Consider the following 17498-nt stretch of genomic DNA (forward strand, 5'->3'; position numbering starts at 1 on the left):
GATTTCTAAGGCAAAAGTTAAGTTAAGGCAAAGTCGGGAAATACGGAACCCTACACTAAGCATGGCCTGACATGCTCTTGACCAATTTTTTATATTTATAGTCAACAAAGAATTTTTTTGATATCTTAGTGTTAAGTTGCTAAAAGTGGCTCCGAAGCAGTAACATTTTGTGTGCTCTGCCTACCCCATTTGGGAATACAGGCTTGATGTTTGTATTGTGTTGTTAAAGTGCTTTCTAGTGTCATTTGACTGAAATAATACCAATCTTACAGATAAAAAACTAGCCTTAAAAATTTACACAGATCTGTGCCTAAACATAATCATGGGTTACCCAATTTTGTTTAGTTTTTCTCAATAAATAAGATGAATGGTGTGAAAATAATGAGGCTGTTATAAAAATAACATTAACTTAAACAATACAAAGAAATTAAAGGTCATCAGGTTTTGCCTCTATGGTTTTATTTTACCACCAATGAAAGTTTAATCTTATGCCCAAAGGTTAAAAGAGGTATTGGTGTCTACTAATATGTGAATACAAAACTCTTTTTATTACACAACACAATCAACCAGTTTCTATTAGGTCAATTGCCACTTCAATGTCAAAGTTGTACATTCACTTTTCCCATGATTAAATAAAAGACCATCAATCATTTCTAGTGAATGTACAATATCTATATGATACTTGTTACTCATACACATCCTACATTTCTTTAGAAAAAAGAAACACCCGCTAGTTGAAAAGTTAAGGGATATTTAAAACCCATTACTTCATGATGTAATTACAGAATGATCATAGTTTAGTCTTATTGCAAAATAAGATATTAATAGAGGTAAATGAACCTTATCAACACATAAATTAATCTCGTTCTCTGCATAAATCGGTAAAAATCCGTAAGGTTAAGAGCGTAGTCCCTATGAACTGAGGGGTTGCAAATACTGACCTAGTTGTATCGTGAGAAGACAGCGACGAAGGTAAAATGTCCAGGAACCGCATGAAATACTTTACATGCTGCCTATGAGCCATTTCTAGGTTTTCTTGATTACTCATGATGATAACTGTCCGTAAACTATTGCTGATGCAAATAAATAATTTTAACGTATCAACGAAACTACCGGTATGGTGCTTGAAATTGTAATGAGTGACTAATGCTATACTGTGACACTGTTACTAGAGAATTTAACTCATCACATTATAAATTTTTAAATAATTTAATATTAATCATTAAATCCTTTTTCCCGTCTCTTCCTCCTAATTAAAGAGAGGACAGGGAGGGGTGACATAGATGTCAGATTTATGGTCCAAACTGAACTAAAGTATTTTGATGAGGTGTTGAAAATGGCATTTGACACCAAATAATGTTAATAATTACGGATCAAATTTACGTAAAATTACTCTAAAGTACATTTTATTGTACTTGGCTATTAACTATATACTATATTCAAACAGAAATCACACAAAATTAATGTACTCCAAATTATGAAGCTGATTTTCGGAACCATTTTCATGTGTCACTGTCACCATAAAAAAAAAGTAATTTGACATTATTGACAGCTAGAGTTGGAATGAACCGGTAAGCATGGACGTATGTACTACCTAACCGTAAGTATCGTTTTTATTTTTGACCAACATTAAAAAAGGCTTATTTTATTTACTTTTAAGTGTAAAATAAGAGTATTAGCATAATTCAAGTACAAATCTTAACTGAAACCTGAGATTTAAAGCATTTTAGGAAAAGCAATCGATGGTTCAGTTTAAGTCAGGAGAGAAAAAGAGAAAGAAAGAGGATACTTTACGCAATTTTTTTGAAATTTAGCGACTGATTGCGATATTATCGATATATCGATAAGTGATGGTCACGAATTACCGGTAAATCCCTCAGTCTCAGAGCATCTCTAACCTCCCAACTTGTCTCTGGTTCTTTTTCATGGCTGACGTTCGAGGAACTCAACCGCAGTCATGAAGGTTTTTAACATTTTATTTATATTCCTTCCTTATTAAAAGTTAAAATATTATATAAACGAGAAAGTTGACATGTTAAACTATTTATTAGTTACAATTCTTGTTCAACAAGTGCTGTGATTTCAAGGAATAAATTCGATGTCTCTCAGCCGTGTTATGGAGTGAAACTTTCATGTGTTGATTTTTTGGAATTTTTAATTTACCGTGCATTAGATTCGTTTAGTATCTTGTTAGGAGCCTACTTATAGCTCCTTCTATTCAAAATTTTCTAATTTGCAATCAGGGGTTTGAAAGTGATGTGTTGTTAACCTCAATTTTGTTTTTGTAGTTGAACGTCTCGTACCCGGCAACGGGATGCCAGAAGTTATTCGAGGTTGTAGACGAGCACAAGCTCCGTATCTTTTACGAGAAGCGTATGGGCGCTGAGGTGGAGGCTGATCTGCTGGGCGATGAATGGAAGGGCTACGTGCTCCGCGTCGCCGGTGGCAATGACAAGCAAGGGTTCCCTATGAAGCAGGGAGTTCTTACTAACAGTACGTACTTTTTGTCATCCCCTGAATGCGTTACAATTGTTTATAATTTTAATCAAAATTAAAATGAATTCTTCATTTAATTAAACATGTAAATATTTTGAGGTTATTAGGGTATTCCTTTTTCATTCAGATTATTTGTCAGTGAAAAGAAAAAAAAGATATTTTTAACCTTAACATTTTAGTTTTGTTTTTGGCTTATTTATATAATGCTATCTTAAATAAGAAAGCTTAGGTTAATGCCTACCTTCCACTGCAACTTAAAGGGCAAACTGCATAGATGAGCTTTCACTGAATACAAAGTCATAAGCTTGTTACTCTAGTCTGCTCAGTCATTTCCTCTTTATAATGAGAGAAAAGTGAGCATATTAATAAACCAGATGTATTTATAGTTTATTTATTATTCCAGGCCGTGTACGTCTTCTGATGTCAAAGGGCCATTCTTGCTACAGACCCCGTCGCACCGGTGAGAGGAAACGCAAGTCTGTCCGTGGCTGCATTGTTGATGCTAACCTCTCCGTGTTGGCCCTGGTTATTGTCCGTAAGGGCTCCCAGGTAAACCCTTAATATAGGAAAAGAGATGTACAGTCGAATGCAAAGATATATACAGCCATAGCATCAAAATATGTATACATCGACTTTATGTTTAGTGGCATAAAGGCATAGTTGGCAAAGCAGTACTATCTGGTCACATTTAGTCAGAAACTAGTGGAAGGTACCAAATATTAGACATTATGGCTTACCGGAAATTACACATTTAAAGCACCTAGTTTTTTTTTTAAGTGGCATTACTGACTAGTCAGCTAGTTGGTTAATCTCTTATTTAAAAGTTGTTATCCCTGTTCTTACTGTTTCCCAGATCTCCAAATCTGTGTAATTATATGCGGCAGGGTATAATGTTATTGGTGTTGAACAAAGCTCTTGAACTTACAAAGCTCAATTGCATAACTTTAATACCAGACAATTTAATTTCTATTAATGAATTCTTATTGTGATTGAATTTATTTTAATTTTAAGACCTGATACACATTAGGCGTTTGGAAGCACGCCTGTTTTAAGGACTAATCAAATTTGGTCTTTGTTTGCTGACACACAATTGCATGTGTCTGCAACTAGTCTTTGATTCTCGAATCACGCACTGTTTAAACGCCAATTTTGTACCAACTGTATATGCTAGCAAATACCAAATCAATGTCTATTTTAAAATAAATGATTACTCTTAGGAAATTCCCGGCCTGACTGACGGCAATGTGCCCCGCCGTCTTGGACCCAAGCGTGCCTCCAAAATCCGTAAGCTGTTCAACCTGAGCAAGGAGGATGATGTCCGACGATATGTTGTCAAGCGTGTTCTGCCTCCTAAAGAGGGCAAGGAGAATGCTAAGCCCAGATCAAAGGTATGTGGCATTTTTAAATGCTAATAATGCTATTGATGATGATGGCTATCTGTTTTTTTAAGGTTAACGAGACATCATGTGGTAATTTTAATTGATGCGAATCTATTCTAGTTGTGTGACCAAGCATAATATTTATTTGTGTCACAAGGGAGCAAAACGGTGTATTTACGGCGAGGGCGTACATTGAATCCAGAATGTAGCGAAGGATAGAATTCTGAGCGTAGCGAGGGATTCTAAAGTAGAATCCTGAGCGTAATGAGGGATTCAAGTGTTAACGCCCAAGATGAAAATAATTTTGCTCCCAAGTGGCTCATACAACTTTTCACACCGAGCATTAAGAAACTTGAAAAATGTATATCTTAATATCATTAAAGAACAACCAGCATAAAAAATAGCTTGGCTTTACAATTATCAATTTCAAAAATTTACATTTGCAATAAAACACTTAGAAAAGAGGAAAAGTTACTTTTCTGAAGGAGAGGTGTGAAAAATATATTTAAAGCTTTAACAAAATAAAATGGTTGATAATTTCCTGATTAAATATTGTTTGCTATTCACTAATAGTAGCAAGCAGCAGCATCAGGGAATAATATACCAGCACCGAGCAGAAGACTCAGGTTATATTGCCTGTCTACTTTTACAGTGTGCTGAACATTTGAAACCATAGACAATCATTTTTGTGAAGTTTAAGTTCTCTAGTGTATAGACTTCACGCGGCAAACCATCACATTCGCGCGGCAGCTCAAACAAAACAAAAGTATGTCGCAGGTCGCAGTCGAACAATGCTCGCGCGGTGGGCACGCGAAGTCGATACGCAGCTTTAAAATATTGTCGCAATTACGCGACATAAATGTAAATTACATTAAAAGAAATTAACAATGTTATTTTATGTTTCAGGCCCCCAAAATCCAGAGACTAGTTACCCCCGTAGTGCTGCAGCGCCGACGCCACAGACTGGCTCTGAAGAAGAAGCGCCTGGTTAAGCGCAAGGCTTCGGAGGCTGACTACGCCAAACTGCTCGCACAGAGGAAGAAGGAATCCAAGGTTTTTTTTTCTATTTTTTTTTTGAGGCTAAGTGCGGCTGTGACTATGCCAGCCGCATTGAAAGACTTGATGTCCACATTCATAACACTCCTATTGCGATGTCCAGATTATCTGGCTGCAAAGGAGTGCTTGATGAACCTGTAAATTCGTACTGCATCTTCCGATACCGGACAATAAGTACTCAATCTTATTACAATCCGTGCACATGGGGGATTGAACTACTTTCATTATATTTAAAAATTTATTCAATGGAACATGTCTTGACCACACTCGAAACGCCCACACAAGTAAATCCCTGGGGAGGCTGGCACAATCGAACCAGGGCATGCTGAAAATTTTGTTCTGTATTGTCTTGTACCAGATACCTTTTGTTTTTGATATCAAACTAAATGACTCTTGCCGCATCTAATCATGTCCATACCATATTGTTTCAATAGGAGTTCCATGCCAGGTTTGTACCATTTAACTCAATAGCTGGGTACTCGAGCTTAAATGTCTTTTAGTGTCCTGTTATAGTATGGTATCTATTTCATTTATGTCCGGGTCACATTACGTAAAGGAAGACTTGTGTGTATGTATGAATGGTGGGATGATTCATTTGTTGAAAAACTTTGTTTAAATTAGGGTTTCTTGACAGGCGAAGTATAGCTAGATGGCGTCAGTATCTAGAGGTCCTTTTAACGGTAAAGTTTTACTTGCGATTGGCTCATTTATTTACTTTAGCAATCCCAAACTTGACGCAATGGCAAAGTTGTCAAATGAAACTCACCATAAGCGCCAATTGTCTTTCAGAAACGCAAATTTCACTGGATTGCATGGGTATAGAATAGAGGTTGAGCTGACATACTGTCTCTACATTCTGGTTAAGATTGCGTATTTACTATTTGAGGAAATACCAGAAATAACGGAATTGTAAAAAGATCTTACAAAACATATTTTGAGTTAATTTTTATGATCAGAACAAAGCCAAACATTGTGATTGTGATTGCTATTGGATAAATTAAAAATTCTTAGCAGGTTTATTTATTGTGTTTTACAAGCTTTATGTCCGTAACAGCTGGTATCATAATGTCCATGAGCTTATTTGTGGTGTTTATATTCAGCTGTAAGAATAAGCGCTGTTTCTTACCCCTTGGCTTATTGTCAATATAAGCTAAGATATTAAAATAGCCACAAACATTTGTAAATGGCCAACCAAGACACTGGAAATCTAGGAAAAGCACATTTTTCCAAAGGAAGCACAATTTTTGGAAAACATTCTTAAATTTAAAATAAAAACATCAACAAAATTTGAAAACTGCGAATTAATGAGTAACTGGGTTCGACTCCCGGTCTCATTACTTTTTTGATTTTGTGTTCTAGTTTCGGCATAACTAAGAAAAAAAAACATTCAAAAAAGTCGCAATAATAAAACATAAATCGGTTTTTTTTTTAACAACAACCCTATTGCCAGCCTGAAAAAATTAAAGATAAATCAAGCAGTACGTTATTTTCATATTGTAATTTAACTTTTTTATTTCTCTAGGTTCGTCGCCAAGAAGAACTCCGACGCAGGCGCTCGGCTTCGATGCGCGAATCAAAGAGCTCGGACAAGAGTGCTCCACAAAAGTGATCAACTCAAAAGAAATAAAAAAAAAATGTAAAACTATAAATTTTTGACTTTTATTGCAAGCATAGGCAACATGTCCACATCGTTATTTCACTGTGACTGTGAGTAGCAGGGCTTGATAATGTTACCAAATTCACACTATAAGCAAGGTTACATAACGGTAAAATTATAAAAATACCCAGTACCGGTATTAAAATATAACCCCCAATTGTCCATCAAAATAGTCTACGAATAATTATTCTCTAAAAGCGTAACTAAGCCCGAAAAATCATTCCACGGAATACCCACCTAACGCGGCGGGCGGGGCTTAAAATACCCACTGCTACTTATACTATTACTTATGTGTCAAACACCTTGAGTTTGACCAAAAAACGTACATCCTTGAAATCGGATATCGCTTTTGCAGTATAGTTGACTTTGTTTTAACAAATGGCATTAGTTACATGGGAGTACAACTATATAATATGGTTGACTTCAGTCATATTTGAGCGTCGTCTATTGGTCTCCTTTGTCTAAGAGACTACGAAGTGCAAGATTCTCTCTTATTCGGTTCGTATAGTCGTATAGTGCCGTTCCACTCACGCTAGTACTCCTTACATACCCTGGCTGGGGTGTTACTATCCGAAGATAGGCAAGGGAATAAGGACATATTTATAAAAGGTTGAAGTCAAAAATAAAACTAAAGTATTTAACCAATATAATTTAGTGTATAATAATACTAAAGGTAGTTGTATAATGAAAAAATAGGTAGATTTTCCTCCTCCAGTTAAAAGTGCAACGTCAAAACAATACAATTTTCACTAAAACAGACATTCACTAGAAATTTTACAAGACTTCACGAATAATTTAAATTGTTTCTTAATCTCTACAACTTTTGACAGGTGATTTCAGGAGACCGAGGCCTACATAGCGCGCCATGAGTCTCAGGTAAGAAGGATTTAATTTCTTTCTCTTTTCCAGAAGAGCTTTCAGCAATTTTTCGGATGTCTCGTCGAAAGGCTTTTGATAGTCAGATGCCTGTAAAAGTTTTACGATTAAAATCATAATCAAGACAAAGATGATGGACAAGAAAAACCAAAAAAAAAATCTTACAGTGGTTTTTGCTATCCAAATTAATTCCTCCAAGAGATTATTATTGTAATTCGCACGTTCGCATAAATGAAGAGTGCCATCGTGCTGGAAAAAAAAACTTGTAATTTTGCACGTTTTTATTAAGGTCCAGCTATAGTTTGTGCGACTACTTTTCGACGGAGCTCCGCCCAGAGGCGGCTCCTCTCTGTGTAGTGTATTTTGAAAACTGAAGTTACCTAACTAACCTAACCTACCTATTATTTATTAAAATATAGGTAATATTTCCGGATTGGACAAATTACGGGTACGCCACTAGTCGGGGTTCGTCATCTATTTTCCTTTGCTCAGTATGAGCGATAATCTAATCTGCTTTACCAATGAGGGCTATCGTTTTTTACCCGAGTGCCCGAAGGAGGGTTATGTTTTTCGAGCGTAGTATGTATGTAAGTATGTGGGTATGTATGTCCATTTCTTTGGTCCTCGCTGTAGCCTAAACGGCTGGACGGATTATAACATATGAGGTATCATTGAGTGACATAGGGTATATAATATTTCAATATGGCGTCTGCGAAAAAAATATGGCGAAGGAATAAAAAAATATATTTTGTATTGTAACAATATGGGAATCAAATGAAAGCTAATAATTAGCCCATTCTAGATATATATGGGTTATAATACTTTTAATCTACTATTTTCACAGAAATATGAAAAAAGTATAAATAAAAAAACATTAAATTTTAAAAAACAAAAAACCCGACTGCCTTAAAAACTAAAAGGAAGAAAATAAGTCTAGTGGTCTAGAACTCTGTCAAGAAGCTCATTTAAGGTTCAACAGTCGGGACCCATTCAAATCGTAACCAGCTCAAAAAATCTTGGTAATGGGTCCCGACTGTTGAACCTTAAATGAGCTTCTTGACAAGAGTTCTAGACCACTAGACTTATTTTCTTCCTTTTCGTTTTTAAGGCAGTCGGGTTTTGTCTCACTAGATGGCGCACTGTTGCGTGAGGTTTTTAAGTATGTCTTTCAAAGTCTGTTATTACGGGCGTGAAAACAAAGTTTACATTAAAATCATATTTAATACACCTTAAAACCGTACCATAAAAATATCGAGCATGCCACAGTGTTGCATAGTCCCCGTTTTGTTCGGAAATAAGGGAGGACAAAGGTTTCCGAAAGACAAAACTGTCTCAAAACACACACATTCATTGCCCCGGAACGCATATGTGCCATAATTAATTTCAGATATTGCAAAATATTCACAAAATTATTCTAATTATAAATGCTCGACTTGGCGGGGGCACTGCCGTGCCCCCAGATAAACCCGCGTATCTCTCACCCAAAAACTATGACATTTGACATTTCGGAGACCTCAAGCTACACTAGCGCCTCTAGCGGCGAATTCATACGCGATAGCCCTCATTGAGTATTACATACTGCAGGGCTACAACGAAATTCGAAGTTCGTGTCGTGCGGTCCCTCTGACACTTACACTATTTAATACGAGAGCGAGAGGGACGGTACGATACGAACTTAGTTTCTAGTTTCGTAGTAGCCCTGCTGCATCAAACTGTCAACCTGCTAAATATATTCTAAGAATAAGAATAATTTTTATTTATCTAAAAATGACCAATATTACAGCCAATGGACAGAGCCATATAAAAAAAAGTGCAGCAAATGCTGACTGCAACATGGTTCCACCGAGTGTGACTCACAATCACAAGCTTGCCAAGCTATAATAAAGGTTAGGTAGTTCACGAAGGTTTACCTCTGTAAGTTTATTGAACTTTTCTCTCTCAATAACTTCTATTTCCATATCTAATTCACTTGCTCGAGTAATTCGGTTCACAGCTATACCTTGCAGGATAACTGGTCGGAATCGCACCAAATTCGTCGTATCTTTCTTGTTGGCCAGTAATAAAACCATCAGCGCTTGTCTTGGGGTAATATCAGTTATCCAACTTTTCATCTGAAAAAGTGAATAAGTAAGTAGTTGTTCTTCGGATCTTAACGGCTCTTTTCACTTAATTGTTCGTCCGTCTGTCTGTCAAGACCTTTACTCAATCATTTTTTTTTATGTCTGTCTATATCAGTCAGTCAGACCCGCCGCTAGCTGTTTGAACGCTCGCGTGCAACACCGTTTAAGCCGCCCCATGCTTGTAAAACCTCATCCAAGCAAATGAGGGTTTTCACAGAGGCGAAATATCGCTAGATGGCGTTAGTATCGTCTGTTTGACGTTTGCTTGCGATTGGCTCATTTAAATATTTAACCAATCACGAGCAAACGTCAAACGGACCTGACGTCACGATTTATTAACAGCATCTAGCTATATTTCGCCTCGGTGAAAACCCTCATTATTTCGTTTCGATATTTGAGACCGTATTGCCTAACGTTTCTGAGGCTCGCGATCGCAATCAAATGACGGTTAGTTATGCGAAATCTGTCATTTGATTGCGATCGCGAGCGTTACAAACGTTACCCAATACGGCCTACCGCGAAGCTCGGTTCGATCCCTCACTCAGGTACTTTTCTGTAAAACTAAGTACCTACTTGATTGACTTTTCGTAAAATTATGAGATCACGAGCGTTAATTTGGTATCCACTTAAGATCGAATATATTCAAAGGTTTTTTTCACTTATAGGGTCCCAAATTAACGCTCGTGACCGTATGTGTACGCACACTGATATTAAAATAACTGTTTAAAGACTGAAGTTGATTTGATGCTTACTTCGATTAGGGACGCTAAGATTTTCCTCCCGCTATATCCATCCATGACGCTGGATAGCAATTTCGAAGCGCCCAGTGCTTGGAAGAACTCTTCTAAATTTGTTATTCTATTCAAAGGCGTGCACATTTTCTCAGCCGAGATATGTGATGTGGACTTACATTTCTTGTAAAGACGTACGAACTTCCTTTTCCTATGTTTGTTAGGAACAATAGGATTAGACGATGCATTGTCATTCTGATTTTTCTTTCCTTTAGTCTTTTCGTTATCAACATTCTTTATATATTCAATGCATTTAAGAGACGAACTAGGCTCCCGAGTTTTGCTTTTAAGAGACATAAAATTTGAAAGGGTGTTGTATGAGTCGATTTTATAATTCTTTGCATTAATCGACACAGTGTTACTAATTTCTTGGACATTAAAATTAAGAATGACATTATTTCTGAATATTTTCAACATAAATGAGGGTAAACGCATTGAATCAGATGCTGACATGGAAGTAGGCAACCCTGGTAACACGAATTTCAAAAAGTTATTCAGTAAAGATTGAGTCAGTGATATTGAGTTAATACCGGGCAATAAAGGTACTATGTCAGTACACGCGCTATTTGATTTAGAGCCCGAAATCATTTGTATGTTAATCAGTGGATGACATAATGATACAAGGTTTTTCTCGGTATGTAAGGGCACTAAATCTGTGCAGAAATTGATCGTTTCTGGTTCTACTGTCTTTTCTACAGTTAATTTATTAAGATGTAACGGTGAAGCTGGATGCGTTTCTAAGAAATAATGATAATTTATCAGTGGTTTCGGAAGCAGTTCTATTGCTCGCTGTATTTCCATTGTTGTTATGCCGCATTTTTTCTTACAATAGTCAGGTTTTCTTAAAGAGGGTTTTGATTTTTTAAGAAATTGCCCATTAGCAAGTAATCTTAATTCCATTGTCATTTTAACATGAGACAAAAGTGGAATTTTAATAGAACTTGGTACTTCAAAGGTAGGCATTTCCGATATAGTAGACAGACAGGCGTTCACAATATCTTTCTGAACTGGTGGTAAAGCAAATTTCATATCTGGGTTTTGTAACTTGCTTATAACTTTTGGAATTATGGTACAAATTTCTGCAGGAAGCATAGCGTTAACGATCCTAGCTTTGCATTTGAATATTCTCGTTTTGCTGTCGGTTACTGACAGAGGTATGCAAGACATCGATCGTTTGATGTTTCCCATAATTGATTCGGATTCAAAAGGAAGAGCCACATCAAACTGAAACATCACGTTGGTAACGCAATGTTTAACAGATATTTGATTTCTGGTCATAGATTTTACTTCGAGTTGTGGTAAATCACTATCAAACCCAGGCAGATATCCAAGAGTTTCTTTTTTTCTTTGTATAGTTATTTTAGGGGTTAAATCTCCACAAATATCAAATGTATTTTGTATTGATGCTGCCGTCTGAATAGATACTTCTTTAGACTCTGAAAAAATATTTAAAATCATTGTGGCATCTACACTAAACTATTCTTACACAAAAATTAAATAAATTACCATGATGTTCGCTTCGGCTTGAATCCTCCTGAATTTCGTTGTTATAATACGTGCCAGCTTTTATCTTCTTGATTACGTTCTCCACGAAATCGTTGGCCCACTTTGCTTTGCCCCATAAAGGTTTTGAAGGCATTAACAATTTCCCAGGTGCCAAAGGAACTTGTGCTACATTTATATTTTGTTTAAATGATGCCGGTTTGATGTACTCGAACTTATTGTTTTCATTTGCATTTGTAGCCCTAGGCCCAGGTTTAAGTTTCTTAGTTGAATTAGTGCTTACATCACCCTGGCCACTATTTTCAACGCTTTGATAAGATTTCTTTTTGTACAATAGCTTCAACATTTTATCTCTGAATTGACGGATTGGTTTTGATTTCGATTCTTCCGAAGATTCTACCTTGCTTTCATTATTTACATTTGTTTGATTCGCTTCCTTCTTTTTGTAAATCAAAGGTTTTTTATCTGCTGAAAGATTTCTTTTGTCTTTAACAGCATGTTTATTAATAAATAAATAATTAGTTTTTTTAGAGCTGGAGCTACTGTAGCGTGTTTTGGCAGAACTCCTTTCATCTTCAGGTTTCACTTGAATTATTTCTTTTTTCGACCAACCAAGCATGAATGGCCAGATATGATTATCAAGTCCATTAAACTGCGGATGATCATAAGGTTCTACTTGGATCGTTGAACTAACCTGATCTTTTCCCAAAATTATTAATGGAAATTTTATAGTAGCAAGTCGCCTACGTATCTCTATTTGAGTTAATTTGGGCATCTGGCTGCTGCTAGGCATTGTTGTCACTAGACGGGGTTTTCGTACCGGGGACTGTAGTCTCTTCGACAACGCTGATTCCGGTCTTTTACTCGGCGACACAATCCTGGTAGTTCCACACATTTTCGGATATGATATAGGAGCCAGCGGTGTTTTAGGTTTATCTTTGTCTGAAAGCCAAAATTTTGTTTAATTTTCACTTCCTAGAGAATCTAAATACGTAACAATGGTAATCTACTTTAATCAGTTTACCTTTTTGGATAGGGATACAGTTTTTAGATTCCGAGCGAGAGGGAGTTATAAACCCAATATCCGTAGTAACGCAAGATGAATCTCTGAAGCAGTCATCATCGTTATATAAGGAACCATCCAAATCATCTGAGCTTGGCGATTTTCGAATAACATTACTTAATATGAGCGAGTCATTATTATCGCAGCCTGTTTTAGGTTTAGAGTTAGTTTTGATAGACCCCTGGTTAGCGTCATTATTTGTTAAACATATAGCTCTTAAATTATTTTTCCGAGTTTTATTTTTTACGACTTTCTCTCCTCTGTGCCGGCTTTTTGGCGATCGTGGCTTTGTTTCCTTTTTTTGTAGTTTTCTACATGCCTCGTTTATTTCACTCTCATTGTCGATAACAGTTATCCGATCTATAATTGTCGACTGAGAAAAACTAGATCTAGATTTACTATCAACATCTATACTTGATATATACGCATATTGTTCAGTTCGACAAGTCTCGAAAACGCTGAAAGATTAACAGTTTAATCAGTTTATAAATATACTTAGTCGGCAGCAGTCTAGTATAGACATGCATACCTACTAGACTACTCTAAAGTTTTACTACACCAGACTGCCTGCCTACTAAGAACTACCAGAGAAAAAACCACAAAACCATAACGTCACTTGAAGACGGTAACACAAATTTAAATGATACAAACCTCGATCTTTTACGCTTCCCTTCTTCTTCTTCTTCGGTAATGCTGTGCTATCTTCAGACATGGGAGGCGAGGGATTGAATTGAAATCTATTTATATTTCTTAACACAGCCCAGACGTCATGCGGTTGCACATCTTCATCATTATTTATTTTCAAATTATATACATGTTTTCCATTCTTTTTGCAGTCGCCTTTGAAGTTCTTTATGATGTCAGTAGAACTGCAATCTAAATCAATATTCACTTGAGAGCAGTACTTAGCATCTCTGTCATAAAATTCATAATTATTCCGCCGTGTTATTTTTTTGTTCTGCAACGAAAGTCTTTTCTTTGGTTTATCTTCTTTTGCTCTCAAATATTCGGAATCGTTCATGTCGCTGACTGTACATGATTGAGGCAACACGCTGGGTTCGTTTGGAAGGGTCAGGACGGATTTTTTGTTCTTTTTACTTTTCTTCTTCAACTTGAACTCATCAGAGCTCGCTTTATAAATTTTTGCAGCCAGGGGAAAGAGGAGACAAAATTTGTCTTTCTGTATAACTTTTTTTCCGTTAGGTGCGATAGCAATTGTACTTTGTCACCGCCGTGGTAGGGAGTTCGAGTAGCGTTCTTGAACTTTTGGCGCCTGCTGGCCGCACTGGCTACGCTGCTGCTATTGCCAGTGAAATTGAACTTTATGAGTCGACATCTCGCGACGTTGCTCCCTTTGGAGCTTGTAGAATAAACAGAATTCAATCGTTTCTTTTCATGACCGAATTCAATTGAATTTATTGCCATCTGTGTGAATTATACTCGAGCGGGTCAAAACCAGTCTATGAAAATAGAAAGCCAACAAATAGAAGAATGATCAATTTTTATGACACTAACATTAAAAAAGTTGCCTATCTGTAAAGTAATGGTGCCTGTGAAGTTCCCGATCCGCACTGGGCCCGCGATGGGAACTATGGCCCAAGCCCTTTTGTTCTGAGAGGAGGCCTGTGCCCAGCTGTGGGACGTATATAGGCTGGGATGATGATGATGATCTGTATAAAGTACCTACCTATTAGCCGTAACTGAAATTTCTCGGGATAAATACTAGGCATATACCTAATACATCAGTTAGGAATATTGTAGCTTAATGTCAGCCTAAGAGTTCTTAAATAATTGTTTCAGTTGTTCCATCCGCGGATTATTGTACCTACCCCACCTCCGTAACGTCCCACCCGAACGCAGAAACCATACATTGTGTGTGGGTTGGGTTTCGAATAAACACAATTGCATGGATAAGACTTTACAAGAATAACAAGCTATATCTACAGTGCAGGAAAGGTTTTACAAAATGTAAAAAAAAAACTAAATGTCACAAAGTAGTAAGGTAAGTACTTACTGATACACACCCGAATATTTTAATTTTATTTAAGTAAATACAAGTAGGTAGGTATAAGACGCAATTTAATCAAAGAACTGCACGAGAGCGGTACTTACATTCACAATAATTTGGATTTTACTGCCCAAAACGTAAACAGCAACCCTACATGAAAATAAACTTATATCTATAATTTCTTATGTAAGAAATATCCCAAAAAAATCTTAGTACTCTGAGTATTGACATTCCTCCATTTTAAAAATCAAAGAATGAGCTATTTTTCTGGTCGTTTTTCGCCACTTATTCTTTAAAAAAGTGTGTTAATAAATTTAAATCCAAACTGCCAGCTACCTATTTAAAACTATGTGAAATCTTGCTGTCTTTGGTTTGAAAAACTGAGTTTTTTAGCGTGACTGAAACATACTAATTTTTAACTATGATTAAATTCCGATCCTTACGCATTTCCCATATCTAATTCCGTTTCCCCGTTTGGCTAAATGCGCCAAGAGCGTGAAGCTATAAAAAAAAAAAGTCAACGTAGGCCGGTCAAGTAGTGGTCAAGTATGATGGAAATGGATGGAATAACTTTTATTCCATTGTATTCCATAACTTTTCATTCATAAGCAAGATTTAATCACATCAATAGTACCATAAGATGCCTTCAATAACTGTCAATTTGGTCATCGTTCATCCACCATTACCTCTCATATTTCGTTTTCTAGAATTTTTTTACCGTACAACGGCAAAAACTACTAGACACTGGCAAAATTGTCCTCCGATGGACAGAGCCATATTTTTTTAAAGAAACAACAACAACTGTCAATTTTGACATATGGGTAAGGCCGCGAATTTTAACCAATGTGACATAGAAATAACATAAAAAAAATACGTGACGTTACCATAAAACGTAACGCAAATTTTTATAAAGCCTAGATCAAACTGGTAAAAATTCCCATTAGATAACGTATGTATGAAAAAAAAATACATGTCATATAATAAAGTGAAGTTTTTATTTTTACTAGAACTTTCTGACGATACTGATCTTAAATCAGTCCTATATGAGATCTATAGAGCTAAACATGAGAATGTGGAAGTAGAAGTACCCTCTAGTTGACGAACATCTTTCCAAAAGTGTATCTTTACATGCCTCTCTAACACTGCCAATAAGGTGCACATTTATAAGCATAACGAATTTGGATGTGGTTTTTTTTATTCGACTGGATGGCAAACGATCAAATGAGTAAGAGATCACCACCGCCATAAAAATCTGCAACGCCAGGGGTATTGCAGACGCGTTGCCAACCTAGAGGCCTATGATGGGATACCTCACGTGCCAGTAATTTCACCGGCTGTCTTACTCACCACGCCAAAACACAACAGTGCAAGCACTGCTGCTTCACGGCAGGATTAGCGAGGAAGATGGTGGTAGCAATCGGGCGGACCTTGCACAAGGTCCTACCACCTAGTTGTGAGCATGCTTGTGACTTCGACTGTACAAGCTATTAAATACCTCAAAGAAATGGCCAAAACCCTAAATCACAGGTTTTACCAATTTAGGAAGTAGTATCTTAGTTAAGTGGACAATGTAAAAGATGTTTTTGGAAAAAAAATATTATGATTATTAAGTTTAGGTAACAAATGAACTAAGTAGGTAAGTAAATTTCTCCGTTTGTCTCTCGCTATGCATGTAGCAGGACGTGAACACAGAACTCGCCACAATTCTCTTGTGCCGATCCCTGCACCGACAGATTAAAATTTATTTAACTTTAAAATATCCATCTAACTAACTTACTGTGCGTGCAGTCATTGGAAACCTAATAATAAACTGGTGTAAGTTAGAATTTTCTGTGTGAACTTCCTTTACCACATTTTTTCGTTACGTTATGTACAAAATACGTAGCATTTTGTAAAAATGTAACGTAATCGTAACGAAAGTGTAACGTATTTTATACAAAAAATCGTTTATCATGGTGAATAACGACATTTTGAACATAATAACACATGCCACTTACATGGAAAAGATTACCCTATCGTATGAAAAAACAACCAGTTAAAAATAATCACTACTTACCCTTAAAATCGAACAAGCACTTTCGACGTTTTTTCGAAAAAAAACCTCCGCGTCACTTTTGATGGCTGTTTGTCAACAAACTGATGAGATTTATTTATCTCATCGATGTTGCCCTATTAGAGTATTAGTTGCCAGTGTACAAAAACAAATTTATACCGAAATTGGCGTTAAAGGTAGCTTAATTAAGCGTCACCTAAGTATTCGTAACGAAAACGTGGTTTTTTGGCACGTGAAAAGAAATAAATAAAAAACATGAAAATTATTTGATTATCATGATTCCGCAATCGGTAGGACTATCGTTATATCATAAAATTTTGTTTAAATAAAATCATGATCATGAGAAGTTAAATAGCATGAAAATAATAAGGTATTAAGTACTCGTGGTCAAAAAAAATAGTCAATTTTCGTTACGTTTTGGACGGTAATATATTTTTATTATTTTTTAAAAAGGGTATAAATCAATTATCTCATTTGCGACCTTGAGAGTTTATAT

The 17498-nt window shown here is 36.3% G+C and overlaps 2 protein-coding genes across 2 annotated transcripts; one reads left to right on the top strand and one right to left on the bottom strand.

Moving 5' to 3' along the window:
• Positions 1-1861: 1861 nt before the first annotated feature.
• Positions 1862-6580, top strand: LOC141439828 (small ribosomal subunit protein eS6). Its single transcript, XM_074104209.1, has 6 exons — positions 1862-1963; positions 2289-2493; positions 2900-3045; positions 3714-3884; positions 4782-4928; positions 6454-6580. Exons 1-6 carry the CDS (start codon positions 1958-1960, stop codon positions 6538-6540), a joined length of 762 nt encoding a protein of 253 aa, XP_073960310.1. The 5' UTR covers positions 1862-1957; the 3' UTR covers positions 6541-6580.
• A 637-nt stretch (positions 6581-7217) lies between these two features.
• LOC141439500 (uncharacterized) lies at positions 7218-15141 on the bottom strand. The gene is given in 9 exon segments (XM_074103782.1): positions 7218-7554; positions 7630-7713; positions 9375-9575; positions 10337-11811; positions 11882-12820; positions 12903-13399; positions 13589-14102; positions 14105-14401; positions 15054-15141. Coding segments are annotated over 8 exon segments (4131 nt in total). The 5' UTR covers positions 14367-14401; positions 15054-15141; the 3' UTR covers positions 7218-7395.
• Between the last annotated feature and the right edge of the window lie 2357 nt (positions 15142-17498).

The sequence above is a fragment of the Choristoneura fumiferana genome, chromosome 21, assembly GCF_025370935.1.
Source record: "Choristoneura fumiferana chromosome 21, NRCan_CFum_1, whole genome shotgun sequence".
NCBI classification, from domain to species: domain Eukaryota; kingdom Metazoa; phylum Arthropoda; class Insecta; order Lepidoptera; family Tortricidae; genus Choristoneura; species Choristoneura fumiferana.